Source organism: Myotis daubentonii, chromosome 13 (assembly GCF_963259705.1).
Source record: "Myotis daubentonii chromosome 13, mMyoDau2.1, whole genome shotgun sequence".
NCBI classification, from domain to species: Eukaryota; Metazoa; Chordata; class Mammalia; order Chiroptera; family Vespertilionidae; genus Myotis; species Myotis daubentonii.
In genome coordinates, this window is record NC_081852.1 from 54,587,620 (window position 1) to 54,615,486 (window position 27,867).

The 27,867-nt window shown below is 47.3% G+C and overlaps 1 protein-coding gene across 3 annotated transcripts; it reads left to right on the forward strand.

Annotated features, from left to right (window-relative positions):
* The first annotated feature begins 88 nt into the window (after positions 1–88).
* On the forward strand, positions 89–27,844 carry CASP7 (caspase 7). 3 transcript variants are annotated; one of them, XM_059661465.1, is made up of 7 exons: positions 89–220; positions 6,399–6,523; positions 23,113–23,249; positions 24,190–24,318; positions 25,250–25,425; positions 25,798–25,927; positions 26,731–27,844. In XM_059661465.1, exons 2-7 carry the CDS (start codon positions 6,399–6,401, stop codon positions 26,958–26,960), a joined length of 927 nt encoding a protein of 308 aa, XP_059517448.1. In that variant the 5' UTR covers positions 89–220; the 3' UTR covers positions 26,961–27,844. The 3 variants fall into 3 exon arrangements, with proteins under 3 accessions (XP_059517448.1, XP_059517447.1, XP_059517449.1); XM_059661464.1 differs by lacking the exon at positions 89–220 and adding an exon at positions 787–942; XM_059661466.1 differs by lacking the exon at positions 89–220 and adding an exon at positions 1,214–1,235.
* The last annotated feature ends 23 nt before the right edge of the window (positions 27,845–27,867 follow it).

Below are 27,867 nucleotides of genomic sequence, written 5' to 3' on the forward strand. Positions count from 1 at the left end.
CCAAAGGCTGACTCAGTAAATATTGCTGAGTGACTGGTGCCAAATCCTGCAGCTAGCTGATTTGTGATGCAAAGTTGCTCAGGGAAAAACTGAGTCAGCGACGTACTGCCCACTCCCGAAGGCGGCGCCCCTGCGACTGGCATTAAATTCCAGCGGCCAGGGGACGGGCGACCGCCGCGCATTCCACGGTGAGGCCAGAGGGGCTCCGTCTTGGAAGAAGGTAGTTTCTGCAGATGCGGGCGCGAGCTCTCGGGGGCCACGGGGGCGCGAACCGCACAGACTGGGGTCCAAGGTCCGTCTACGGAAGACCCTTAAGGCTGAGTCCTGAGGCCCAAGTCCAGGTGTAGACTGGAGGCAGCTGCGGCTGGGGGAGGGCGGCTTTTGGGGGAGGGGGGCAGGACTCTGAAGAGCGCCCATCTTTGGAGGCCGGGAAGCTACAGGGCGGCTCTCCCGGTTGCGTGGTTGGGACGCTGCGTGCGGCAGGTTGGCGGGGCGCGCTGTCCAGGTGAACTTTGCGCGCGGCCATTTCTGCAGACGGTGGCCTCCTGGGGGCTGCGAGCGCGGCGGCGGGATCGCCTGGGTCTCCGCCAACTACCCCGCACGCTCGCCGTGGCGCGCGGCAGCTGGACGGAGGGGGCTCCGCGGGGCCGGTGTGCGCGGCCACCTTCCCGGGACGCGCGGCCCATTGTGCCTCGGGCGCCCCCCGCCCCGGGACCAGGCGCCGGACCGTGGCGCGCTCCTCCGCGACGGTGCGCACCGCCGGCTTCGGGGCGCGCCAAGCGGACGGGGCGGTGCCGCGGCCCCGGTGTCCCGCGTGCGTCCCGGCGACTCCTCCCACGCCAGCGCGGAGCTTTTACTTTCGTTTCGGTGCGTGTCGCCCAGACCGTTGCTGCAGCCGGAGAGAGACGGCCGCACGCTCCGGCGGCCCGGCTCCAGAGGAAGGTAACTGCGGTCCCGCCCGCGCTTTCGTCTTTCCCGCCCGGCCGGCCGCGGCGGCGCGCCTCCTCCCTCCTCCCTCCTTCCTGCTCCCTCTTCCGCCCTCCGCCTTCCCTTCTATCGCGCGCGCTCTTCCGGCCGCCGGGACCGCAGTCCGCGGGAAGCTGGGTCCCGTGCGCTAGGCCGGCCCGACCGCTTGCGCTGCAACTTTGGGGAGAGGGCTGTCCGCGCCCCCAGCATCGCTCGCTTGGATTTGCTTGGTCTCCTTTCCCTCCTAGCCAGCGGGCTGGCGTCACCCGGTACTAGTCAGTTTGGGGAAAGGCGAGGAGGGTTTAGAAGGGAAGGAGCGGTTCTCGCAGGGCTGACAGCAAGGGCTCCCGAGTCACTGGGGCTGGAGGTTCCAGTCCCCGCCTCCCAGCTTGCCAGCCATGGGGCCTTGGCCTCTGGGTTCAGTGGGAATGATGACGAGCCCAGGCTAAAGGCTGCAGCGAGGATGGGAGGAGCTGATTAGGGTGCGTAGCAGTGCCTCCAGCGAGGCTTAGTATGCTACACGTGAGCTGTCGTCATTGTTGGGGTGCCCTTGTGCTGGCCCCTTGAAGATGCCTTGAGGAAGTGAAAAAAGGCAGGGCTGCCAGGCACCTGGTAACCTTAAGCCGTTGTATTCAAGTTATCCATTTATGGGGCAGTAAAATTACCTCTGGGTGGTTGTGTGTGGGTCATGCCCAAGTCTTTTCCTCGGCTTAGATTGAACGTCTGGGCTGGCTGGCAGCTTGGCCCTAACTTTTTCTTTAAGGCTGTTTCCTCTGGAAGGATCTACACAGCCTGGCCTTCCTCCTTGATAGGCAGGTGTTTCCTAGATTCACAGCCTGCTTCTGCCTTCTTAGCTGTGTGGCTTTAGGCAGGTGCAGTACAGGCGAAGGCTCCAGTCTCCTGTCAGTGCCTGAGCATCAGGTGACAGCGCGGTCGGTACCTGAGCCCCCTCCTTCTCCAGTGCGGGAGGTAAGAGGTGGAGGTCCTCAGAGCTGCTTCTCTTTGAGTCTTTCCGGAAGATTGTCTTCATTGGGGCCAAGAATGGGGTGTAAGATGTATTATGACATTTTTTTTTTTGGAGGAAGCACCTGCACCCCTCCCCCCCCCATTAAAAAAAAGTGATTTCCTGCCAGATGTGTACCAGTCGCCAACGAAGCGTGCGTGGACATAATCACTGGAGGGTTTTAGTTTTGTTTTCATAAAAGCTGCTTAACATACGGATGTGGTTTTAAAATACCAGTGAAGATTGATAGTCGAAGGTTACCTTGGTCTTGAGTAGCTCAGGCCGTGGTGATAATAGGGAATATTGATTGAGCATTTAGAATGTGCTTCGCTGTGCTTTGCACTTTACGTGCATTGTTTCTATGAGCCGACAGCTGCTCGTGACGGAGGCATTGTTGTTTGCCCACTTTACAGATGAGAAAACTGAGTACTTTGCTCAAGGTCCTATGGCCAATAGGTGGAGGAGCTGATTCAGCCCCTGATCTTCTGTTTTCCCTGACTGGGCTCTCCGCGGCCCTCCCTGGGCCCCTTTAGTTCTGTTGTGTGTCTTGTATCCACAGTTTATTTGGGACACTGAAGAATTTAAAAATTTTAAGTGCCTTTCCATTACAGCATTTATAAAGAAATAATGTATTGTGTGCCTGCCGTGTATCTGGCTCTTTTCTGTGACTGGAACCAAAGAAAGGATCATTAAGATAAGCTCTCGGTCTGCAAATAGCTTGACTCATAATGGATAAGAGTAATAATTAACCTAGAGTGCCTGTAGATGTACACGATTAATGCTTTGTGTATATTGTACAGGAATTAATTTAAGAGAAGATAGATGTATTTAACAGTTGAGTATGCAGTGTCCCATGATGACTGCTCTTTGAGCCTGAGCCCCAAGCAGGGGACACATCAGACAAGTAAGGCCAGGTGTGCCCGCACCAGAGACCGGAGAGCTGAGATAGGCCTGGATTTTCATGGTGGGCTGTGAGGACACATGGAAATAAGGGGTGAACACCAAGACTTGGCTTCACTGAAATGATGTGACTGGGGTCAGGCACCCCACTCGGTCACTGCCCTTGCCCTGGGTGAACTTGGTTTCACTCAGAAATCAAGCCCAGTGTCACAGGCATCAGAAAGTCACTGAATGTTTAGGCTTGCAGACTTATAAGGGCCAAGTCCACCACGTTGGCATGTTTTAGACATACACTCCAGCAGGTTGTTAGAAGGAATGTTTGCTGCCCCCCCCTTCCCCCCACCCTCCAAGACTGTTCAGCATTAACCCAGAAAGATGCTGTAGATTTCCTACCGAACACCCTTCTGGCACTGTGTTTGGAGGGAAATCTTTGGAAAATTCCCACTACTGAGCTATGGAAATCAGCCTGAACTTAACCACTCTGTAGCTAAGCCCAAAGCCCCCTCCCAAGTGTCCGGGAAGGAGTATGAGCCACACTTCTCCTTTGATGATGCAGGTCAGATGTTCCATGAGTGTGCAGTTTTCTTTGCCTGCTCACTTCTCCCTTCTTACCCTTCCCAGATCTCTGGTCAAACAATTCCTCTGCTGAAAAATTCTCCAATTCCTCTGAAGCTTAGTCAGCCCCTCTGGTATTCGCACACACCCAACAGCAGCCCCACATTTGCGGCTTCCTGTTACGGGAACGATGCCTTTTCCCCAACAAGACAGGACCAGGTCTGTGCTCCAAAGTATGTCCCCCATGTCCTAGCACGCACGCAACCTGGCGCATGAGACATCGCGTACACAGTCATCGATGAGTCTTCTCAGCCGTGCCAGCTTGTTAAGTGTTTGCCTTTCATAGGAGCCATTTTGCTAAGCATTCTTTTTTTGTTTTTGTTCTTTTAATACAGTGGTCACATCGTTTTATCATCATACAGCCTAGATCCAGCCTCTAAGATTAGCGATATCCAAAGGCTCAAGTCTTATACACCACGTGGTGAAGTTGGTGTCTTTTTCTGATGGATCATGTATAACTTGAACTTGCTCATTTTGAAAATATTTCAGTGCTTTGCTAAATACCAATCCACACTGAAAGGTAATTAAGTCTGTATGAAGGAGATGAAATAAAAACTATTGAGCACTTCCGCGTACCCGGATTTACCCTTCTCCCTGAGGATAGGGTTTTATCTCTAGATTTTGAGAAATATTTTGAGTCCTGATCTGAAAAATCTAACTGCCTCCGAACTGGAAACACGCCGGTGGCCATGGTGGGGGGCCTTCGTGATGTGTTTGAGAAACGGCATGGCCACCTGACTTCTCAAGGTCATTGTAGAGATCTGGGCGGACTCCCCGTCCGTCTCTCCGCACTGGCCAGCTCAGCCCTAAGGGAAGCTGGAACGTGACATGATAACGCCACGTAGAGCTCCAGGCCTCTAGGTGTGCTTTGCCATCTTGGACACGTCCCCCTAAGCTGGACTCCTTCTCCTCTCCACCTTCCAAAAGGCATTACTTGTGCTCTGGGACACCGTACCTTCTGCCAAATCAATGTCAAGTTATTAACCGTCTTCGGCCTCAGCTTCCTCATCTGGCAAACATCCCGAGTGAGCCCAGCAGGAATGCAGACTTGCGTCTGCCAAGCGTGCTGTGCTCTGTGCCGTGGCTCAGAGACGGAGGCGAGTAGACTTAGGGTCTGGAGGAGGGGTGCCTTCGTTCTGCAGAGCCGATCCCTTCACGGGGAAGGAAACGGGACTTGATTTAGGGCAGAGGACTCGAAAGCAGGCTCTGCTTCTGACCAGCTGCATCACTTCTAGCAAATTCTCCTCCCAGCTTTTCATTCAATTAATATTTATTTAGGAAGCACCTCTGTGTGCCAGGAGCCTGTGCCATGATGAACTTACATTGTCGTGTTTGAGCCAAGCAGTAAGCAGAGTGCAAAAAAACAGACAAACACAAGGGCTGTAAAGGGGATAGGAATTGGGAGGGGGTGGGGGAATGGGGGCTGGTGGGATAGGGGTAATCCAGGAGGACATTTCTGCAGAGGTGCCATTTACGCTGAATTCTGAAGATTGAGAAGTAGCCAGCTGGGCAAAGAGGGTTTATCCAGCAACCATGTGGGTGCTGACTTCTAGAAAGAGAACCAACCATGAGTCCAGACAGAACCTGAGATCAGCATAGTGTGCCCAAGGGAGCTGGGAGCTAAATGGTGAGGGGTGGTCTCTGGAGTGCCTGTTGCTGGTTAAAGGTCTGATTCCTACTATTTACTGATTATGTGGCCTGGGACAAGTTATTAGCCTTTCTCAGACTCAGCTTTCTCATCTGTCAAAAGGCAATTATTGCTCTGTCTGGGTAGCTCAGTTGGTTAGAGTGTCGTCCTGATACACCAAGGTTGCGGGTTTGATCCCTGGTCAGGGCACATACAAGAATCAACCAATGAATGCATAAGTGGAACAACAAATCAATCTCTCTCTCCTCTCTCCTCCCTCCCTCTTTCTCTCTCTCTCTCTCTCTCTCTCTCTCTCTTCCTCTCTCTAAAATCAATCAAAAAATATTTTTTTTAAAAAGGCAATTATCAAAAAAACTGACCTAACAGCATTTATTGGCAGTATTAAAAAAAAGATAATACTGATAAAACAACATTAAATGTGAATTTTTATTCTTATATTGTTATTTTTACTTCTTAGAGGGAGTGGTAGGTGAGTAGGAGATCTTATCGGCTGATAGTTTTCCTAGATCAGGAGTCAGTGCACCTATTTTGCAAAGAGCCAGGTAGTGAATATTTTCAGCTTATGGGTCATATTATCTCTTGCCACAATTGCTCAACTCTGATTGTGGTGGGTAAAGCAGCCACAGACAGATCATCAGTGAATGGGAAGGCTGTGTTCCAATAAAACTATACTGCTAAAAACTGATGGCGGGCCATAGTTTGAAGGGCCTTAAAGTCGAAGGAGTGGGGTTAAATTTGAAATTGTATGTTCTAGGGATCTCTTAAAAACGATCGAGCACCAGACAGATTTGAGGAAATCTGTTCTGGGAAACCATGGGAAATCCTGTGAAGCAGAAAGAGAGTTTTATACTGTAGGTTGCTCCTTTTTTAAAACTGGGTTTGAGCGATACCTGGCAAAGGATAAGCACCTTATAACCTGTCAGGAATTCAGGGGCGTTTCTTGTTACAAACCTTAACTTACCTCCCACAGCTTCTCTTACACAAGGAACATTGAACAAAATCATGGCTGCCGGATTACTAGTAGGAGCTCCCTGGGGACAAGGACTGGGTGCTCTTCCCCACCGTGGACCGTCTCTGGAACAATGCCTGGAATAGAGTTAGCATTCAGGCATCTGAATGAATTGATGGGGCAGGAGCGCAGCCCTGGAGCCTCCGTGTGCATGAGTGCTTATCTCTAAGCTTCAGTAAAAACCTCGTCACCGACTGAGTGTTATTTAAAAACATCACACTGGATACCAATTTTCTGTTTTGTTTTTCTCCTCCCAGATGGCAGACGATCAAAACTCTGTCGATCAAAACTCTGTCGGGGAGCAGGGAGCTGGGGAGTCAGCAAGTGAAGATGCAATTGATGCTAAGCCAGATCGGTGCTCCTTTGTCCCCTCAATCTTGAGGTAAGTTTCCTTCCTGGCTGGGTTAATCAGGGGCCTGGGCCACTTCTCTGCTTTTTCCACCCACCCACGGGGAGGGGGATACTCAGGGAAGAGCGTTTACGCTGTGCAGGGGAGGTTTGCACAGGGTCCTGCTGGCTCCGTGTGACTAGGTTCCCCCATGTACTCCTGTGTTGCTGGGACAAGCCCAGGTGTGGGAAAAAAGCAAGCCATGGAGTCTCCTGCCCAGAGGCTGTGTGTCTGGGTGGCAGCTGCCCAGGATTGAGGGGCTGTCCTAGCCAGAGGTGCAGCCACAGCCGTTGGGCGTCGAACCTGGGCTCACCCCCACCCTGTGCCTTCAGAGGTGCTCCACTGAAAAGGGAGCATCCTGTCTACTGAGTCCCACTTTTTCCCTTACTGAGTTTACTTGTAAATTCTGAAATCTCACATTTAATATTAATAATAATCACTTTGTGTATTAAACTCTTGTACGCCAGGTCAGTATTGTATGCAGTCCTTATAACCCCAGGAAATGGTTGTATTGCTATCACCATTTAATGGGTAGGAAACCTGAGGTGCTAAGAGGTCTAATAGCTTGCCTTTCTGAAGACAGTTAAAAATGGTAGAGCCGAGATTAGAACCCAGGTGGTGCCAGCTTCACCCACCCATTTCATGGATCCGCTGTGCTTCCCATTTAGAAGTAGGGCTGCAGAGACGTGGAGGAGCCTCAGACCCCACCTTAACCCTGGTCTCAGCGGGGCAAGTGAGTGGGGCTTCCTGAAAGAGACGGGAACAGTCTGTGGGTCAGAAGCATCAGACTTCTTGATAGCTCCTAAGCCAAGCCCCATCTGGGAGAGACAGCTGGGGTGGGGGGAGGGGGGGTGGGGAGGGTTATAGTTGAGGTTAGGGGGGCTCCCAGGCAGCACTCAGGATGGGAAGAGCTGGTGAGGAGGGGCAGCCTGGCTCTCTGAAACATCCTGGAGAGCTTCGGGTCATACCATCCCAGATAAAACTAAGAAAAGTGGGAAGACCCCAGCATCCTGGACCTGAATTCCATTGGCATTTACTGGCTGCCATTTAGGGTCAAGAACACCCAATGAAATGGCCAGAACTTAAAGTTCCAGCTCCTGAAAATTTTAAAGGCATATGGTCAGTTGGTCCAGGCTAAGCCTGTAGAGCAGTGGCTTTCGAATGTTTTTGCTTACAGACCCCACCCTACCAAATAATGTCAGGTTACACATCCCCCTCATACACTTTTAAGATGATACCTAAATTTCTTGTCAAAATAGTTACAAAAATGTAATATTTCAGTTTTCCAACTCTTGAGTATTTGGGTTAAGCAGATTGGTTTCGAAGTGAAAGAGGAACAGAAATCAAGTAATAATCATTTTATGAGTCTTAGCATATGAGTCTTTTGATGTACTTTCCAGAAACTATGAAAATGAATAGTGTATTGTAAATATTGACATTTAAAAATAACTCCTTTAAACCTATCCAGTGGAATCTAAATTCATACTATTAATTTCTCGTAGATTAAGTTACTGTTCCAGCTATGAATTCACAGTTGATCTAAACAAATAAATGTTGATAAATCATTAGCATTATTGTCAACATAAGAAATGTCCAAACCTGTGGAAAATGTTTATAAGTTTATTTGGGGCAAACTGATGACAGATGCCAGGGAGCAAGATCTCAAATGCTCTGGAGAATAACAGTTTTTCAGTTTCTCTTCTGCATTTGACATTAAGGAAGGAAATACATGTAGGTGGGAGAAAGCAAGGCAAGGATTGGATTACGGACAGTTAACATTATATGCTGTCTTGAGGGTTAATACCCTCTCCAAGGGGTATTACTTCTGGCATTTCAAAGGTGTGTTAACTTAGATGCACAAGAACAATGGAAGGGCTGGCTTAAAACTAAAGAAGTCATAGGCCTGGAGACTTCCAGTCAAGGTGATGGTTAAGGTAAATGATACTCTGAACCTCCCACAACCACATCAAAATTACACCTCAACTACGAACAACTATCATCCAGAACCACCTGAAATCTAGCTGAACAGAAGTCCTACAATTAAGGATATAAAGAAGAAGCCACATTGAGACTGGTAGGAGGGGCAGAGACACGGAACAGGCTGGTCCCACACCTACTGGTATGTGTGGTGGTGAAGAATCAGGAGGATAACTTAGCTAGAAGGTCCCCCTTGAGGGGCGAGGGCTCCCTACCCAGCCCGGATCACCAGTGCAGGAAGAGGAGTCCCCACATCATCTGGCTGTGAAAATCAGTGGAGATTCTGGGTGAGCCAGAGGGCTGCTCAAATCCCAGGCATCCTTTTAAAGGCCCCAGAGTAGGGACAGTAGCTCAAAAGCACAGGGACATACCTGGAGGAACTGAATTACCTGGCTGTGGGCGAGGCTGGAGGGGCAGCTCTCTGGGGCAGGGCAGGCACCATTGTTTCTTTGTTGAGCCTTCTCCCACCCTGCTTGCTTGTCTGAGTCTCTGTTAGCCAGGGTAACACTGGTCTCGCTCCCCCTCCAATTCACTCACAGGCCCGAACCTCTTTCCACTGCTTTTCTTCACAAGCGGCTGACCTGACCCTGTGCTGAGGACTTCCGTAAAATCTCTGAAAAGTACCCAAACAGGCAGTGTCTACTTCAGCATGCCCTGTACCTCTTGCCAGGTGGCCCCAAACTTGGCACCAGTAGTAGCTGGCCTCGGTTGGCAGCATAGCCTCTCTCAGGTGCCTACAAACCCAGCACAGGCAGCTACCAACCGCAGATCACTTTGTAGCTCCAACCAGGTGACTGGGCACAGGCCTCAGCTGACCTTGGCCACCAGGCTAGTATTATAAGAAATGTTAAAGGGTCTTCTTTAAGAAGAAAATATGTATAATAAAATGGCAATAACTACATGCCTATCAATAATTACTTTAAATGTAAATGGAATTTATGCTCCAATAAAAAGATAGGGTGGCTGAGTGGGATAGAAAACACACCTCATACTTATGCTGCCTACATGAAACTCGCTTCCTATCGAAAGACACACAGACTGAAAGTGAAGTCATGAAAATGAAAATGGGAAAAAAAAGCTGAGTTAGCAATACTTATACCTGACAAGTAGATTTTAAAACAAACACTCAGCAATTCCACTAGACTTGCTTCATATCGAAAGACACACACAGACTGAAAGTGAAGTGGTGGAGAAAGATAGTTCATGAAAATGAAATGAAAAAAAAAAGCTGAGTTAGCAATACTTATACCAGACAAGTAGATTTTAAAACAAACACTCAGCAATTCCACTTTGGGGTATTTATCTAAAGAAACCCAAAACACTCATTTGAAAAGACGTGTGCGTCCTATGTTCATTGCAGCTTTATTTACAATAGCCAAGATATGGAAACCTACATTTCCATTGATAGGCAAATGGGTAAAGAAGATGTGGTACGTATATACAATGGGAGTATTACTCAGCCATAAAAAAAGAATGGAAGCTTGCCATCAGCAATACGTGGATGAATCTAGAAGGTATTATGCTAAGTGAAATAAGTCAGACCGAGAAAGACACATACTATATGATCTCATTTAGATGTGGAATCTAAAAAAACAAAGGAACAAACAAAACAGAAACAAATTCATAGATACAGAAAACATTTTGATGGTTGCCAGATGGGAGGGGTGTTTGGGGAATGGGTAAAAAAAAGGGGAACGAATTAAGATGTGCAAATTGCTAGTTATAAAAATGGTCACAGGGGTAAAGTACAATACAGTCAATAATATTATAGTAACTGTGTATAGTGTCAGATGGGTTCTAACCTTATAGGGGTGATCTTTTCATAAGTTATATAAATGTCTAATCACTATATTGTACACCTGAAAGGAATGTAATATGGTATACCAACTATAATTGAAAAAATACAAAATTATTAAAAACAAAAAAGTGATAGGCCTGGGGCATGACTACCCACCGTGACCTGCCCAGTTTGGAATTTATGATCTGATCACCCTGTGAAATTACTTCCCATAGAATCCCTTTTATTCATCCACATTGTTAAGTTGTTAGTCACCAAAGTAATTGTTAAATGGAAATTGTGTTGAAATTGCAAACTCTATAATGGAATGGGTTGGCCTTAAAAGTTAGCTTATGAATAAGTGGACAAATAGTACTTATCGCTAGAAAGAAAGATATTTAGTATCATCTTTTTCCTAATTTTTTTTTTTTTTGGAGATAAAAGCTCTAAGGAGCCATGAATAAATGCATGGGGTGGGCAGGAGTTTTCTTCAACTGATGTCATTACTTCTTTGAATTCCTTCCAAGTTCTCTGTCAGAAAATGACAACTCATTTAGGTCCTTCTTCAGTTATTTTGAAAATTAAGAATTGGGAATTACCTGACTTTCAAAGAATTGTTATTCAGCCCTTAGAGACACTTATATTTTCAGTTTCTGGGACATACACCAAAGAGGCTTTATCAAAACTTCTCTAACAACCGTTAATCAAACCTGTTCCTCTTTTCCTTAGAAGCAACTTGTCTAGCCCAAATACTCAACAGAGATACGTTAATTTAAAAAGCATTAACGAACGTTTGTTAGTATCCTTGTTTTTTCTTCTTGGAAAATGCTTTTAGACCATATGCTTTAAAAAGAAATATTCTTTTTGTTAAGACCTTGTTGCTACAAATGGAGTTTATTCGTTTATGGGAAATGTCTGCTGTGTAACTTAGTGGACAAAGCCAGTTCTCCTTATCAAACTTGCTTTCCATCAGTCAAGGTCTGATACCATTTATTTTCTATTAATAAATGTGTTATTTGATATCCCCGTGAAAGCCATCTTGAATTCTAATTCTTGGATAGATGGATGATGGATGGGTGGATGGATGGATGGATGGATGGATGGATTCTAATTCTTGGATGGATGATGGGAAGGGAAGGAGGGAGGAGAGGGCACAAAGCCAAGTGCTGTGTTTACCTCCTTGAGCAGGTGTTTGCTTTGCTCTCACTGGACTTTAGCTCAACAGTGATGCTGTCTTTGGGAATAATAGGGTGCTCCCTGCAGCTGATGGCAGGCCCCTTCTTCCTTCCATCCCATCCCCAGCACCTTTCTCCAAGGCCTCAGAATTGCTGTTTTGTAAGGCATTTTAGGGAGCAGTAACACCCAATACCCATCTGTAATTGAGGACAGACTGCCCGCCCACCCTGCCCTGGAGACCAAGGATTCTGGGAACTGGAAAGAAACTCCTTTTCTCCCAGAGCCTGGATGGCGCTCGCTGGCCTGGGGTAGGTAGTTCAGTCCCATCCTGGCTTTTTTGTCTCATTGCCACTAGATGGCACAACAGCATCATTTTATTTCCGTTCCATTGGGGCTCGAATAAAACCCAGCCTGTTCCTTAGGTTCATGTAAAAACAAAAATTTATTAAAATTGTTTTTTAATTTGTCTGATTATTGAAGAACATTTGGAAAGCACATAAAACCACAAAGGAAAAACCTCTAAATATTAATTTAAAATTAGTAAAGTGTTGGGCTTTTAAAAAATGGTTTAGAAGAAATACCTTATGGCCCTCACCAGTTTTGGTCAGTGAATAGAGCATCAGCCTGCTGATTGAAGGGTTCCAGATAAGGATTCTGGTCAAAGGCACATGCCTGGACTGCAGGCTCAATCCCCAGTAGGGGGCATGCAAGAGGCAGCCCATCAATGATTCTCTCTCATCTGTTTCTCTCTCTCCCTCTCCCTTCCTCTCTGAAATCAATAAAAATATATTTAAAAAGAAAAAGAAATACCTTATGTGCCCAGTCGACATTCATTATGAGCCCTAGTTTATGGAACAAAACCTAGTGTCATCTGTGAACGTGAAGAGGGCGCCTTTTCATGTAAAGGTGACCCTAACACCTAGCACAGATTACCTGCCACCCAACTTAATGATGTCCCTGAGTTTATATGATATAAACTTGGGTTCTTATCGCCTGAGCACGGCTATAGAAAACAGTTAATACCAAAAAATAACTAATTGCTGGATGGTAGGGCACTGAGTGGGAGCTGTGGGAGGCTGGGGAGAGGAGGAGTTGGGACTTGAAGTGTCAGAGAAAAAGCAGTCGGTTATCAGGGGACCAGAAGGGGCTGCCTGCCAGGGCCTGGGAACACACAGCACAGGTCCTGGGAGAGTGGGTGGAGGCCTCGGATGGGTGAGCTTGGTCCTGGTGCACCACTAGGAGCCATTGCAGGTTGAGCAGCTGGGCGTCCTAGCAGATGGCCCTGCCCAGGAACATGTCTGCAGTGAAGTCAGATTCCTTTCTGAGCTCTGCTCAAGGTCGGTATTAAAGGAACATTTTTTAAAGTAGCAAACAGATTCCACTCCCTCTCGAATTCCCCCAGGGCCTGTGGAGCCTGTGTGTCCCTGCCGGGGGATTGTTTACGATCTGGTCCTGAGTGAAGAGGGCAGAACAGGCCCATCTTTCAGAACTTGATAAACTCCCCATTTTTCGAGGCACTGGCTCAGATCCCGTGAGCTTTCTCTCTCCTCTGTGTCATCTTTGCCTTCCAGCCTTTGTCCTTCCAGCCTTTGTCCTCCCGGAGTGTTTAATAAATGCCACTTGGTCGTAATTCTTCCTTGGCAGGGCAACTTGGGTTTCTCCCCCAGTGAGTGTTACGATGTAAACAGGTCCCTATAAAAAATGTGTTATTTGTGTAATTATAAGACAGACTCAGGTGGCCTGCCTTTTCATCTGGAAAGGGAAGGAAAAAAATGTTTTAGAAAAAGCAATGCTTTAGAATTGGAGGGGGAAAGAAAAACAAAGAACGCAGACCTTAATTCATTCCAGAAAAATACGTTCCGTGTTAAGTGAAAGTCATTCAATCACAACCGTCGATTGAATGAGGCCGTGTCTGGGCCCCCTAAGAGCAAAGGAACATGGAAACATAGCGAGGCGGGTTACTTTTTAGCAAATGAAGGCTTCAGATCCAGACTCCAGAATACTGGATGCCTGTCTCCCAAGTTTGTATAGAAAGAGTGATAAAGATTTAGCGCTGTGTTTGAAGCAGGGACTATTCCACCTAAATGAGGATCGGTGGTGGAGTGGAGTCGAACAACCCAGGTTCGGATCCTGGCCCTGCCTCTCACTTGCCAGTTGAGGGACTATGGCGAGTCCTCTGACCTTTCTGAGCCTCAGTTTCCTCATCAGCATAATAGGGATGTGAACACCCACCCACTGGATTGTTGTGAGAATTAAAGTAACTGTCAGCTTGCTGAATTCCTGTTGAGGGAGGAACCGCTGGCAGCGTCATGTTAAAATCGGAAGACTCCTTAAAAGGTAATTTATCCATCTCCCTTCTATAAAGATCACGGAAAGCTAAGACCAGAGAAGTGAAGTGCTCCACCCATAGTCACCCAGCAGGAACAGGCCCGAGACCCAGGCCTAACTTGGGAGTCCAGGGTCCCCACCCCCTTACATCAAGTGCCATCCCCAACTGCAGAGGCACCGAACTGTTCAACCCTGTTAATCCACCCGCAGAGCGGTTTTTTCTTCTACCCAAGAAACTTAATTCTTTATTGAAACTGCTCCCTTTCTGCTTCACTTCAGGCGAGGGAGCGGTAGGGACCGCTGTTCCCACAGGGCTTGGCAGTGAGCTTTCTGGTAGGCCACGTGCACGTCTCGGGAGCAGGGAGCCACCCATCTGAAACACGGTCACAGGGTCAAGGAACTTTGAGGCTGTGTAAACGTACCAGATGCATAGACCACCTCCAGTTGTTTTAGGTCCTGGCTCTTCTAAAGGGGGAAAAACAAGCTCTAAGGTTAAAAGAAAAAAAAATGAGGAAGGGAAATAAATGAGGTTTTCCTAGTAATAGAAATTTTAAAGCACTCTTAGTATAGAATTCAATCTAGGACTAGGAAAGTACTAGGGAAATAAGACCTGTGGCTTCTCAATTATGCACTTTAAAAGTGTGCATAATGGCCTTGCGTGTTCTAGCCAGGAGGTGGCTGCTGGAGCCTGAGGGCTGTGTGCCCGGCCAGCGTCTGTGATGGTGCCTGTGCGTTCTGCTCAGGTGAAAGGGACAAAGACCAAAGACGGATGAGGTGGTTGTGTAAGAATGAGGACTGAAGCGTGTTAACTGTCCCGAATTCTGGGGCCTGCAGCCATCATGCAGGCCTCACTGCATCTTCCGCTCGGTTATAGGTGAGGTAAAGAGAATTCCGTTTTTTATTTCCCCTGAGTGATTTTTTTAAGCCCTTGATCAATTTTTACTGTCAGAGGTCTCCTCTGCTCGTTTTTCAGGGGGAAGAGGGAAACGTGGAGGGGTGCATTTAGGGGAAGGAATCTTTTTTCCCCCTAGCCTGTATTAAACTGACTTTGTTTCCCAGGGTATTTGTGCAAACTGGGCTTCAGGGGAAAATGCACTGAGCCGGTGTCCTCTCTCGGTCAGGGACCTGTGCGTGGAAATGATTAGGAGGTCTGCCCAGGGTCGCAGGTGTTGTAAGCCTCGCACTTTGCACCGACTGTGACCCTGAACCAGGAAATGGAGAGAAGCTTTGCCGAGCCTTTTGCTTAATAAGTGTTTGGTTTTTATGAGTTCACATTTTTGCCTTTGCCCTTGGAGAGGTGAGATGGGAAACGATAATAACTCCTGGGATCACTGACTTCATTCAAAACATTGAACATTGATGTGCCTCATTGAAAATTGACAGATCTGGTATCCACTCCAGCCTTTTGTTATTTGTATTACTACCTTGAGTGCCTTTAGAAGGAAAAAAAAATAGCCGGATGAGTCTGAACTGTTTGGTTTGCCACAAACTCACACCCTGATTCTGTTCATTTACTTACCTATCCATTTCATGTATGTTGCAAACTTCCTGCCTGGGCTGTTTTGCCACTTTTGGTAGATTTGTCCCTTCAGTAGGTTGCCTGCCTGTGTGTGCTCACCACTTTGTGTAGGATTTTAGTTTACTAATTCTCGGTCCCTGGCCTAGCCATTCATTCCCCTGCTGTTTCCAGCTTTTGGCTCTAAAAGATGGAGCTACTGACTGCCCCTTAGAGGGAACGTGGGTCTTTTTTCCTTTGGACCTCATGCACATGGAAAGTCTCTTTGTCCCTGGGGAGCTATCACTGGGTGGGGAGGATGCAGCAGGGTGGATGGAGCCTGGGCATTTCTGCTGGTCAGCAGAGAAGGGGGAGGCCAGGGTGACTTTCCCAGCCCCAGCGTGAATGGTCCTATGGAAAACTCCAGCGGGCAGCTCACTGCTGATTCAGTCGCAGGCCTTCAGGGCCCGGCCGGCTACGCCAGCCTTCTGTCTCCGGCTGAGCTCCAAGCATGTTCAGTTTTTATTATTACAGAGAAGAGGGAAACTTGCTGCCTGTCGTCACAGGGCGAAGCCTGGCGCTGATGCCCAGTGGGGTGCTTTCGGATGGAGACCCGAGGTATTGCCCTGCCCCTTTCCTTCCCTCTCCTCTCGGTCTTGCTCTGTGCCTGGGAGTGTCAGGAGTGTTGGGGATGCCCTCTGTTGACATGTGGCAGCCATGAGTGAATCATCCCAAAAATATTTAGACAAAGCAGCTACGAAAAGCAGAGCTCTGGTTCCCAATGAACCGGCCAGGGGGAATGTGTGCTGGGAGGGTGTTTGTTCTCGTGCTGATGAATGCCTGCACACACACAGAGCCCCTGGGAATTCTGTTCATGGGCTTGGCATGCTTCTGGCTAGTCCCTTCCAAGTATAGAAAGCTATAATTCACGTTTCGAGCAGGCTGGGGGATCTGTAAGAGGATAGAACCTGTACTTACCCGCTCCGGCCATGGGGAAAATTACATTCTCGCCCGGAGCGGATTACGAAAGTTCAGCGGGCACTTTTCTGAGATTTTTTTTCCGCTGCTTTGCAAAGTAAGCTGACGGTTATATAATCCGCTGGTGCTTTCTGGTAGGAGCTGCCATAGACTCCTCCAGGAGGTCTTTTTTATATTAAATAACCACCGAGCGTGGGTTGTCATTTTTTGGCCTCTTGACTTTGTCGGAATGACTGCGTTGGCCTCGCACTGTGAAATTTGAGGCTCCACAAACTGGCTCTGTACCTAAGAAGTTCGGATGATTCCAGTTCCTTCCTGATCATCTACGCTGGCGTTATCTGTGTTCCCGGCAGAGATCTGAGCCTCTTTGAACACATCTGGGAAACGGAGATACCGGTACTGGCCCGGGTGGGTGAGGAAACACAACACCAAGAGACAGTGAGGATGGCCAGGAAGCAGCGCAGTGACCCAGCCTGCTTCCTTATTGACTGCCCGCTCGTGCACACTTACGTGCATTTACTAAGTCATTCTTCCAGGCTCCCCGAGTTGTTACAGTCTTGCTTATCTGGCCCTAAGCACAGTGATATTCTGGCCAGATTTGCTGTAAAATCTGTAGCCAATTGTGGAACACATGAGCCTTTAAGAGGATTTAGAACTTTTAATTCACTGGTCCGGGTTATCATGAGCCTTACACTTAACACCAGGTTCCAAGACAAGGACCCTGGCTGGGTGTATTTCTTCTCAACATAATAATCTCGGCCGAAGTCTTCACAGTGTTAAAAAAAAGTTCCAGGTAAAGGGCAGTTGTATCAGCAGAGAATTAGCAAAGAGAGAAGGAGGTAGAATGGCAAGAGAGAGAATGTGGCCTAAAAATACCCTGGCCGGCTTTTATTTGCTGAGTGTTCTTATGTCTCTGGTCTGGATTTTGCAGAGTGAATGGAAGAATGATCAGTCACACACTTTGTCAAGCATAAATCATCACACCAATGTTAACGATACTTGATCCTGGGGATTTAGGGAGCTACCTGAAGTGATTCCTCCATTTATCAGATTTAGGAGAAAGACTGGTTTCCATTGATCCGGACTTAAAAGAAACTCAGCGTGCCCACTTGTTAGGGGCTGTGTTCTCACATGTTGCAGCCTCCTTCCTCTGCCGGAAAGGCCTTATATGAAAGTGGGACAAGAACAGCCACTTTTAGAAAATCTTATCTCTGGGGGATGATCGCCAGCCCAAGAAGTTTCTAATCTGGATCTTTGAAAGCTTCTTACTACCCTTCGCGTTCCCTCCCCGGCCCCCCGGCCCTGCAAGAAGCTGTCCCGCAGATCTGTGGACGGTAGCTGTCTTCCTGCCGTGGGCTGGTTAATTAGCGCAATCTCTTTGGAGCCCTTGGGGCCGTTACTCCTGTCCATTGGGCGTCATTTATCTGATGATCTGCTAGGCTCTGGCAGTTGATTTCCAGACAGACGGTAACTTTATGAGCTGCTGCCACGGGGATCACCCATCTTTCCTCCCCTGACGGCTGATGGTGAGCGACAGCTCCACCATGGCTGTGCCGCGGACGCATTTTGGTTGTGTTGGTAATTTCGATTGAATGTTCAGCTCGACCTTGCAGGTTTCATGGAACGTTGTGAACCTCACACATGGCCCTGAATACACCTCGATGCTGCCCTGGGGCACCTTCCACAGTGTGTGCCCCTCAAGGCACATCTCGCTTGACCTTCGGGCCAAGAGCCAAGAGTCCCAAAGGCTGTACCCAGGTGGAGAGTGGTGTTTGATAGGGTGGGGCAGTGATGGCGAACCTTTTGAGCTAGGTGTGTCAGCATTTTAAAAAACCCTAACTTAACTCTGGTGCCGTGTCACAGACAGAAATTTTTTGATATTTGCAACCATAGTAAAACAAAGACTTATATTTTTGATATTTATTTTATATACTTAAATGCCATTTAACAGAGAAAAATCAACCAAAAAAATGAGTTCGCGTGTCACCTCTGACACGCGTATCATAGGTTCGCCATCACCGGGGTGGGGCATAATGATATTTATTATAACTATGAATGTTGTTATTGACGCATAGAAGAGTAAGAAGTTTAAAAGCTGGGGAGACGGGTAAAACCACAGTGGGAAACAGAAAAATGGAGCCCTTTCAACAATTAGCATAAAAATCCAGTAATCTTCTAAATAGGTCAGATCTCGAAATCTATTTGCTGCAAGTGATCTTTAGCTATTAATAATAATTTTATTATTGAATAATGACCTTATTCACATATACTGACAGGCGTACAGTCAAAAATTCCTTTTCCCATTTCTTCCTGCTGTCCTGCTCCTGGCCCCCCAAGACACGGGTACCTACTTTGAATGATATACAGGAACATTAGTACTGATAACATGTATTTATTTCCTCCTCATTTCCCCTCAAAAGGTAGCATCTTGTTCTGCCCTTTTGTTTTATTCAACGCTTCACACTTACTGGAAATCATCTCACATCAGAGCAGAGAGCTTCCTCATTTTTTTTTTCAATACTCTGTGGTTTTGATGAAAAACCCTGCCCTTTCCAGTCCAAACAGGAAGTAGAGACTGAACTGCATGTTTGAAGTGTCCTGCTGGTCATTATGGGACTGAGGGGCTAGCTGAATCACATATGCCTGCCAGCCAGGTCTTTTAATTGAGGGATGCTATTAAAATTCAAAATTGGAAATGAGAGAGGCAAGGGGGGGAAAAACGGAAGAAAACTTGTCAATCCAGAAGCATTTCCAAGTAATATTAGATGTCACACACAAAAGAAATACTTAAGCACAAAAATTGTCCTGTGTTCCTGCAGAATCAGCCACCTTTAAATCTAGAAAAAGGAAGCAGATATTAAGTTCATTTTGAAAAATGAGAGTTCAAGTTAGGGCCAGGCTAGGTAAGGGACACTTTCCTTACCTCCTTTTTGAGATGTTTACCAAGGATAAGAATCACATTTCATATTCAGTTTTAAGGCACTTTTCATAACCATGGAAAGTGTTTTCTTTAAAGTGTGTATATCTTTATTCCCCTATTGTGTTCCTTAAAAAAAAAAAAAAACAACACATTTAATTTTCCAAATTCTATTCTGATAGAAGCGGAGTCCTTTTTTTTAATGTGACAATTCAAGCCTGTTTCTCTTTAAAAGATGCTCACTGGTTTTGTTTGCTCATCATCGAGGATGGGCTAATGGCAGCTTAAAAGAAATCACATCTTATTTTGTTACTTGGATATTGTACAGTTGATTTTAAAATAATCCATGCTGCCAACGATAAAAATAGGCTTTTATCTCTGAAAGGGCTTTAGTGCATAAACCGTGCTCTCCAGCCTGCCAGACTCAGTGTGACTCTGATTATGGTCTTTGGCCTTAAGTGACCTAAAGACCTGTCAGGAGTCAGTGAGAAAAGGCAGCTGAGAGTTTAACCAGATCCCCACCCATAGTAAAAGCACTGACAGATGTTGATTGCTGTTATTGGGACCTATACAGTGGGTATGATTGTATGCCCTCCACCTACCTCAGAGACGTCAATTGAAGACCAAAGATCGTGGTGCCCATGAAAGGCTGTGGACAGATGTGTTTTAAAGTATGTTTTTATTGATTTCAGAGAGGAAGGGAGAGGGAGAGGGAGAGGGAGATAGAAACACCCATGATGAGTGAGAATCATTGATTGGCTACCTCCTGCCTGTTCTCACCTGGAGATCAAGCCTGAGACTTGGGCATGTGCCCTGACTCAGAATCGAACCATGACTTCGTGGTTCATGGGTCAGTGCTCAACCACTGAGCTACACTGGCTGGGCTGTTGCCACATATTTTAATGTGCACAGATGCTGTCAGTAGGGGTTATTGACAAGGCAGCAATGACCTGTCCTACCCCTTCCCAATGGCATGTCCTTGAAGCTTACAGAAACTCGATTTGCTGATACTCAACTCCTCTGAGGTTTTCTTGGAGGCCTGGGAGGGGAGAAGGCTGCGCTGGAGTGCCCGCTCCCACTGAGCCCCCATGTCTAATCTTGTGACAGTCATACAAGGCTCCATCTTTCGGGAGAGGAGACTGATGCTCTGTGAAGGGTGGAGACTCGCTGGCCCAGGTTGCACAGGTGCAGGGATGCAGACCTCTGTCTGACTCCAGGTCCAGTGCTCTTTTGGGGCTGCCTCTGGGGGCAGACGTGGGAAGAGAACCTGGCATCACCTGTAAACAGACAACAAACAAAGGGAGGGAGAAGTGAGAACAGATTCAGAAGACTTCTCTTTTAAAAATAAAACTAGAGGCCCAGTGCACGAAATTCATGCACAGGTAGGGTCCCTAGGCCTGGCTGGCAATCAGGGCTGATCAGGGCCTTCCAGCTGCTGGCCAGGGCCTTCCTTCCCCAGCTGCAGGGACCTTCCTTCGTTTTGAGCTGCCCCCTGGTGGTCAGCACATGTCATAGTGAGTGATTGAACTCCCAGTTTCCCTGTTGAACTGCCAAGGGGACACTTTGCATATTAGCCTTTTATATATATAGATGATCTGGAAGAAATCAGGCCCTATAAAAGTGGAGGATATAGTCATGGTGAAGTTGAATAATAGCAAGGAAACTGAAGGCTCGACATAGAGAGCTAACCTGTAATCTGGACCAAGGTAGGAGGGTGCAAGGGAAAAGGCCAGGTCCTTTCCAATATCCTGAGAAACCCCAACAGATAAGATTTAATGACAACTCAGAGCCCAGGACCCTTGGACCCATAGTTAATGGGTAACAAGCTTCATCTTCTCTTTCACTTTACCTCTTCCAGCTTTTGATAAGAGCTTGGGCGGAACAGGGGATGAATAATTCAAGGGCATCGGGCTCTCGAATGCTGACATGGAAGCCTGATGGTCCCGCTTTGCTGGTCACTAGCTGGGAGATCTTGGACAACCCCTGCCTCTTTGTGTGCATCAGTTTTCATATCTGGAAAATGGGGGCATAAGACTTGATTCATTCATTTATGTAACACATTCTTTTGAACCTAATTGCCCTGACCAGAACCTCTCGTACAATATTTAATAGAAGCAGCAGGAGTGGGCTTATGTGGCTTGTTCCTGATCTTAGAGGGAAGCATTCAGTCTTGCATCAGTAAGTGTGATGCTGTGGGGTTTTCATAGATGCCCTTCTCAAGTCGAGTTCCATCGTCATCCTAGTTTATTTCACATTTTTATAACAGGGTGTTGGATTTTTCCAAATGCCATTTCTGTATCCATCGAGTTGACTGTATGGTCTTTGGCTTTTATTAATAGGATGGGTTACATTAATTGATTTTCAGAGATTTAAACCAACCTTGTATTCCTGGGATCAATCACACTTGGTCATGATGTATAATCCCATTTATAGATTGCTGGATTTGACTTGCTAATATTTTGTTAAGGATTTTTTGCATCTCTGTTCATAAGGGATATTGGCCTGTGGTTTATAACAAATATTTATTGAGCCACTTATATGCTAGGCATTGTTCTAGGTAATAGGGATTCCTCAATTTTTCAGAACAGATTTAAAATGATCTCTTCTTTTGTGGGACTTAACATTTGACTGGATGACTAGCAAGGCGGCTTTCCATTCACATTGGATGTTTTTTTTTCCCCAGGCCCCTCAATGATACCCCTGTTCCGGCCTCAGGGCTTACATGCTAGACTTTTGGTAAACTGGACTTTGGCATTTGAAGATTGGAAGAGGCCTACTGTCTTTTTTAAATTGCTGTTCCTTTTTCCCTGGTATAATGTCACTGTTCATTGAATTAAGGGGCACATAGAAAGAGACACACACTAATGCATTTGCACTAACTGACACAACCATGTAACCAGCACCCACATCAAGAACAAACTATGACCTGCAGCTGAGAAAGTCCTTATATCCCTTCCGGTCCCTAACTATCCCACCATCAGGAAAACCACCTCCCAACTTCGAATACCAGGTGTTAGTTTCCTGAACTTTATGAAAGACGGATTCCTCCTAGAGCAGTGGTTCTCAACCTTCCTAATGCCGCGACCCTTTAATACAGTTCCTCTTGTTGTGGTGACCCCCAACCATAAAATTATTTTCGTTGCTACTTCATAACTGTAATTTTGCTACTGTTATGAATCGTCATATAAATATCTGATATGCAGGATGTATTTTCATTGTTACAAATTGAACATAATGAAAGCATAGTGATTCGTCACAAAAACGATATGTAATTATATATGTGTTTTCCGATGGTCTTAGGCGACCCCTGTGAATGGGTCGTTCGACCCCCAAAGGGGTCGCGACCCACAGGTTGAGAACCGCTGTTTTAACTCTTGGTTCTTTCCCTCAGGATTGTATTTGTGAGGTTCGTTCCTGTGGCTTCATGCTGTCATGGTTTGTTCACTCTCCTTGTTATCTACGATTATTGAGCAGTTTACCCTTTCTACTGTGATTGGACATTTGGGTTATTTCTACGCATGCTATGGTCTGTCTTTTGGGGCACACGTTGGCTCACTTTGGGGCACATGCCGAGGAGTGGAATTGCTCTGTCACAGGATATAGTTAAGTTCAGTTTTCAGAGACTTCTGCCACTTGGCCGCACAAAGCAGGCTCTGCCCAACCATGTGTGACACTTTCAGGTGCTGCGCACGGTCATCCACAGGTGCAGCCGTTCTGGTATTGCATTGTGATTTTTTTCTCTGGCAACTAATGCAATTAAGATGCACGTTCCTTTTAAATATGATGATTAAACAGAGCCATCTGTCTGCCCCAGGTCTTTCCGTCACAGATACTGTAGCTTCCTTGGCCGCCCCTTTCATGCTGATGGGTAAAAGCAAGGGCCATTCATGTCCAGGCTTCCCCCACAGCCCCTGACTGGCTTTCTGTTTCCCCAGTATGAAGAAGAAAAATGACTCTGGGAAATCCAACAAGAGCACCCAGGAGAAAGAGCCTACATATCAGTATAGCATGAATTTTGAAAAGGTGGGCAAATGCATCATAATAAACAACAAGAACTTCGATGAATCGACAGGTAGGTGCTGTGGGCACGGGCTCACCTTTCCCGTTCCCTTCCAGTTTCTCCAGCGGTGCTAAGACTTGTAGCACTCATTCAGCAGAGAGTGGTGTGCCCAGCTACTAGGGCACACGGCCCCTTTGTAGATGGTATTTGCATGTCCAGGAGGAAGGGATGTGGAGAAATCAGGAACTTTCAGTTGAAGGACCCACCATGTATAGGGTGTCCCAAAATTCACGCAAGAAGTAATTTTGATAGAAAACACAGGTTTATAATTAAAAATTGTAAAATTTTGATTGATTCATAAAGTATACAGTATAGGGCAGGGGCCCTCAAACTATGGCCTGCGGGCCACATGCAAATACAAATATTGTATTTGTTCCCGTTTTGTTTTTTTACTTCAAAATAAGATATGTGCAGTGTGCATAGGAATTTGTTCGTAGCTTTTTTTTAAAACTATAGTCCGGCCCTCCAGTGGTCTGAGGGACAGTGAACTGGCCCCCTGTTTAAAAAGTTTGAGGACCCCTGGTACAGGGTTATGTATGGAATAGCACATCGGGTAAATGGCCTCCACGGCTTTGCTGGCACATACGCAAAGCCGTGGTCTTCATTGGTCTTCATTGTCCCTGCTCCTGGGCCATAATTGGTACTTGGTAATGCTTATCAAATCAAAGGGATTGAAATCAAAGGGCAACAGATATTAGAATCTGATTCAATAAACCAAGTAAAATTAGGCTTTTATTTTTTGTTGTTGTTGTTAATGCTCAGGCAAAATTCAAATCTTGCGTGAATTTTGGGACACCCTATATGTGCATGAGCTGAGACTCAAGGGGAGCCGTTGGCCTTGACTACAGCTGAGAGTTACTTCTCAGCTGCACGTGGCGCCTGGCCGGGCGATGCCGGCACATGGTGCTCAGCCGAGGATTGCTCACCGTGAACTGGTGCTTGACTCCCACAGGTATGTCCGTCCGGACCGGAACAGACAAAGATGCCGGGTCCCTTTTCAAGACCTTCCGAGACCTGGGTTTCGACGTGGTGGTGTATAACAACTACTCTTGTGCCCAGATGCATGCTGTGCTGAAAAACGGTGCGTGCCCACCCCCTCCTCCCTGTGTCCTTTTCCTGTGCCCGAGAGAGGAGCAGGGCCCCAGCTGGTCTCTGTAGGATGCTTCGCAGGACACGGGGATTTCAGGGTGGGAGGCCTTTCCTGCCTCCGGACCACTCCGTACCTGTCTCCGGGGTGGGTGGGTCTCTTTCAGGAAACTTAGCTTTCTCCCTAAAAAGATGAAATCAGCTTCTATGACAGCAAGAGAAATAAGATCTGTCTCTACAGAAAGTCTCAATTTCAAAAGGCTGATTCCTAGGGAAGTAACAAGTGGATGCCATGCTGCTCATCACACAGTTTAAGAGTAAACTTTTCCCTGGTGGAAGAGACAGAAGAATAATCCTGTGTACCTCACAATGACGTTCCCTCCTCCCCTGGCCCCCGACAACCACCATTCTTTCTGTCTCTGAGAATTTGACTCCTTAGGGACCTCGTAAGTGGAAACATCAAGTATTTGTCCGTTAGTGACTGGCTTATTTCACTTAGCATGATGCTGTATTTTCTTTAACAAATACTTGCATGACAAATATTAACTCACGTAATAGATACTATCCTATCCATTTTACAGACAAGGAAACCAAGACAAAGAATGGCAAAGAAATGTGCCTGATGTCACAGACCTAACAGATAGCAGGGCCACCCCCTTCAGCACCCCAAAATGCTGCCTCCCAGCAGCTGCCTAAACCCTCCCACCTGTGGGGTCACTTCCTCATGAGACAGCTCCATTCTGGTTTCAGACTGAGGATGCTAGACTTCTCTAACTTCTCCACTGGTCCTCCTCCTCCCCACTGGGGTGTTCCTCCCCCTGCATGGCTCTCTGTCAGTGGCAGCTGCCAGGCGGGAGGGACACCGCCTCTGAGGTCGCACAGGGCTTGTGCTTTAACCGGTCACTGTTCAAATCGCTTGCTTGCAGCCTCTGAGGAGGACCACAGTAATGCAGCCTGCTTCGCCTGCGTCTTGTTGAGCCATGGAGAAGAAAACTCGATTTACGGAACGGACGGCAAGATGGACATCAAGGACTTGACGAGTCTTTTTCGGGGGGATAGATGCAGAACCCTTTTAGGAAAACCCAAGCTCTTCTTCATCCAGGTAAACCCTGTTCAAAGCCAACCCCACTGAAAGAGGGAAAAGGTTACAGCGTGACTTGAACTGTATCATCTCTACAAATCTCCGTGCTGTTTCGATTGGGTTATGTAAATGTGGGTTTTGTTTTTCTACCTCTAAATGCTGGGCTTCTGTGTTGGCTTCAGATCACAAATCATGAGGGTTTCTTTAAGACGTTGCCATACTGTTACTTGCTTTGCTGACGAACTCAGTTCAACATTCATTGAGTCACTCAGCAGATTATCACTGAGCTCCTCGTTCATGCCAAGCACGGTTCCAGGCACTGGGACACAGCAGGGAACAGCACGCGTGTTTCTGTTCTTGATTCCACGGAGTGATCTCTGCTTTGCCACTTAGGCGTGCCGCGGGACAGAGCTAGATGACGGGATCCAGGCCGACTCGGGGCCTATCGGTGACACAGATGCCAGCCCTCGACAGAAGATCCCCGTCGAGGCCGACTTTCTCTTCGCCTATTCCACAGTGTCAGGTATCAAGTCCCTTATCTGCTCACTGGGCCATGCCATTCCACCATCAGAGTGCAGGCTTGGGGCTGTATGCGTTTCGCGTTGCCACGGTGATAAACTACCACAATCATAGTGGCTGAACACACACAATTGTGTGATCTTAACTGCTCTGAAGGTCAGAATTCCAAAGTGGGTTGGCAGAGCTGCATCCCTTTCAGATGGAGGCTGTAGGGGTTAAAATCTGTGTCTTTACTTTCTCCCCTGCAATTAGAACCTCCCGCATTCCTTGGCTTACGGGCCCCCTTCCTCCAGCCCTCCCAGGGCAGCTGGCTCTCCTAGCTCTGCCCCTAAGGTAATTGGTCGTTCAGCCACCTCTCACTTCTAGATTTCTTCAGCAGGAGCCAGCCTTTAAGTTCTCCCTCAGCAGCTGGAACACATCTCAAAATCCTCTGGGGTCCCCCTTGGATTGGAAAGTAGCACTTCCCCCCAAAGAATGGTGAGGCGTTCCAGCTACGGGGCAGTTCTCCAGCCTCTCCTTAGGCAGGCTCCGTGTTCGACTTGTCACACACTCACTTAGGAATCTGACATGCACCCCTGCTGGTCCACCAAGTCCTGTGTTGAGCATCTCCATGCAGCCCTCTAAATCTTAAGACATTTGCCCATTGAGCACCCCGGCACGATTCTCATTAGGGACTCACGTGCAGAGTAGAGTAACTCCGTTTCAGAAAGGTATGTGGGAGGGCCCCAGACACCGAGAGCTCACGGTCAGGGGTGAGTGAGGCCGCGGCCAGGGCAGCTGACTTGCTCTTCTTCCTGTCTGTTGAAGGCTATTACTCGTGGAGGAACCCAGGATGTGGCTCCTGGTTTGTGCAGGCCCTCTGCGCCACCCTGAACGAGCACGGGAAAAGCCTGGACCTCTTAAAGATCCTGACCAGGGTGAACTACAAGGTGGCCAGGCACTTCGAGTCTCAGTGCAACGACCCGCAATTCCACGAGAAGAAGCAGATCCCGTGTATGGTCTCCATGCTCACCAAGGACCTCTACTTCCTTAAGTAGCTTTGCCCACGGGTGCCGTGTAGCTGGAAAGCAATGGATCCTTTATTGATAATCAGATGTTTTGTTTTGTTTTTATCCTCTTCAAATTTACATAAATTCTAAAGGATTTTTCTTTCAGGAAAATTTCTTGGTTAATTGGGGAAAGGGACTTGGGTGCTATCTTATGTTGACAATGTTATCTATGCAATGACTTTGTCATTTCCTCTTAATATTATGGGGTTTTTTTGTGTTTTTTGGGGGGGGTTTGTACTTCTCTGGTTGTCACATGTAGCAATACAACAACAATTACCTCTGTAGGTGACACTCTGGGTGGGGGTGCCTTTGATGGACATTTAGAGTCATGTTGGTACCTGTCAACGAGTCCCAGTGCTTGACAAAACACAGCCAAGGGGGTGGTCTTCCTGATATTGCGGGAGGTCTCCCCAAGAGCTGGAACCAGGGGCTGCCTGGTGGGAACCAGCACCCCCGAGGAGAGAGGAGTTACAGAAAATGGAGCCATGGCAGGGACAAGCCCACTGCCTGAGATGGGGCAACACCAGATGAGTCAGACATGGAGAAGTACCCTGGCTTCACCTCTTCTGCCCTCCGAGTCTTCCTCCGGCACTTACCCTTCCAGACACACGTGGAAACCAGTTGACAAGGGGGCTGGGAAGTGTATTTCCCTGCAATACAGCAGAGGAAGGGGCAGTGAATGGGGCGGGGGAGGAACAAGGAGTGGATGTAAGCTGCCCATAATGTGAATAAAAGTAATTATATTTCCTGATGTTCAGCGATTCCTCCATTCAGTCTTCTATTCATTCAGTTGTCAGATAATCTATGTATCGCCTGCTATGTGCAAACCAGTCTGTTTTAGCTCTAATAGATACCTGAAACTTTTCAGATGATTCCAAGCCTTATTCTGAGCACA

Excerpts from the sequence above, each read along its gene's own strand:
- CASP7 (XM_059661465.1), top strand. The coding sequence starts at position 6,399 with ATGGCAGACGATCAAAACTCTGTCGATCAAAACTCTGTCGGGGAGCAG. Across the intron at positions 24,319-25,249 it reads GCATGCTGTGCTGAAAAACG|CCTCTGAGGAGGACCACAGT; the intron begins GTGCGTGCCCAC and ends GCTTGCTTGCAG. Across the intron at positions 25,928-26,730 it reads CGCCTATTCCACAGTGTCAG|GCTATTACTCGTGGAGGAAC; the intron begins GTATCAAGTCCC and ends TGTCTGTTGAAG.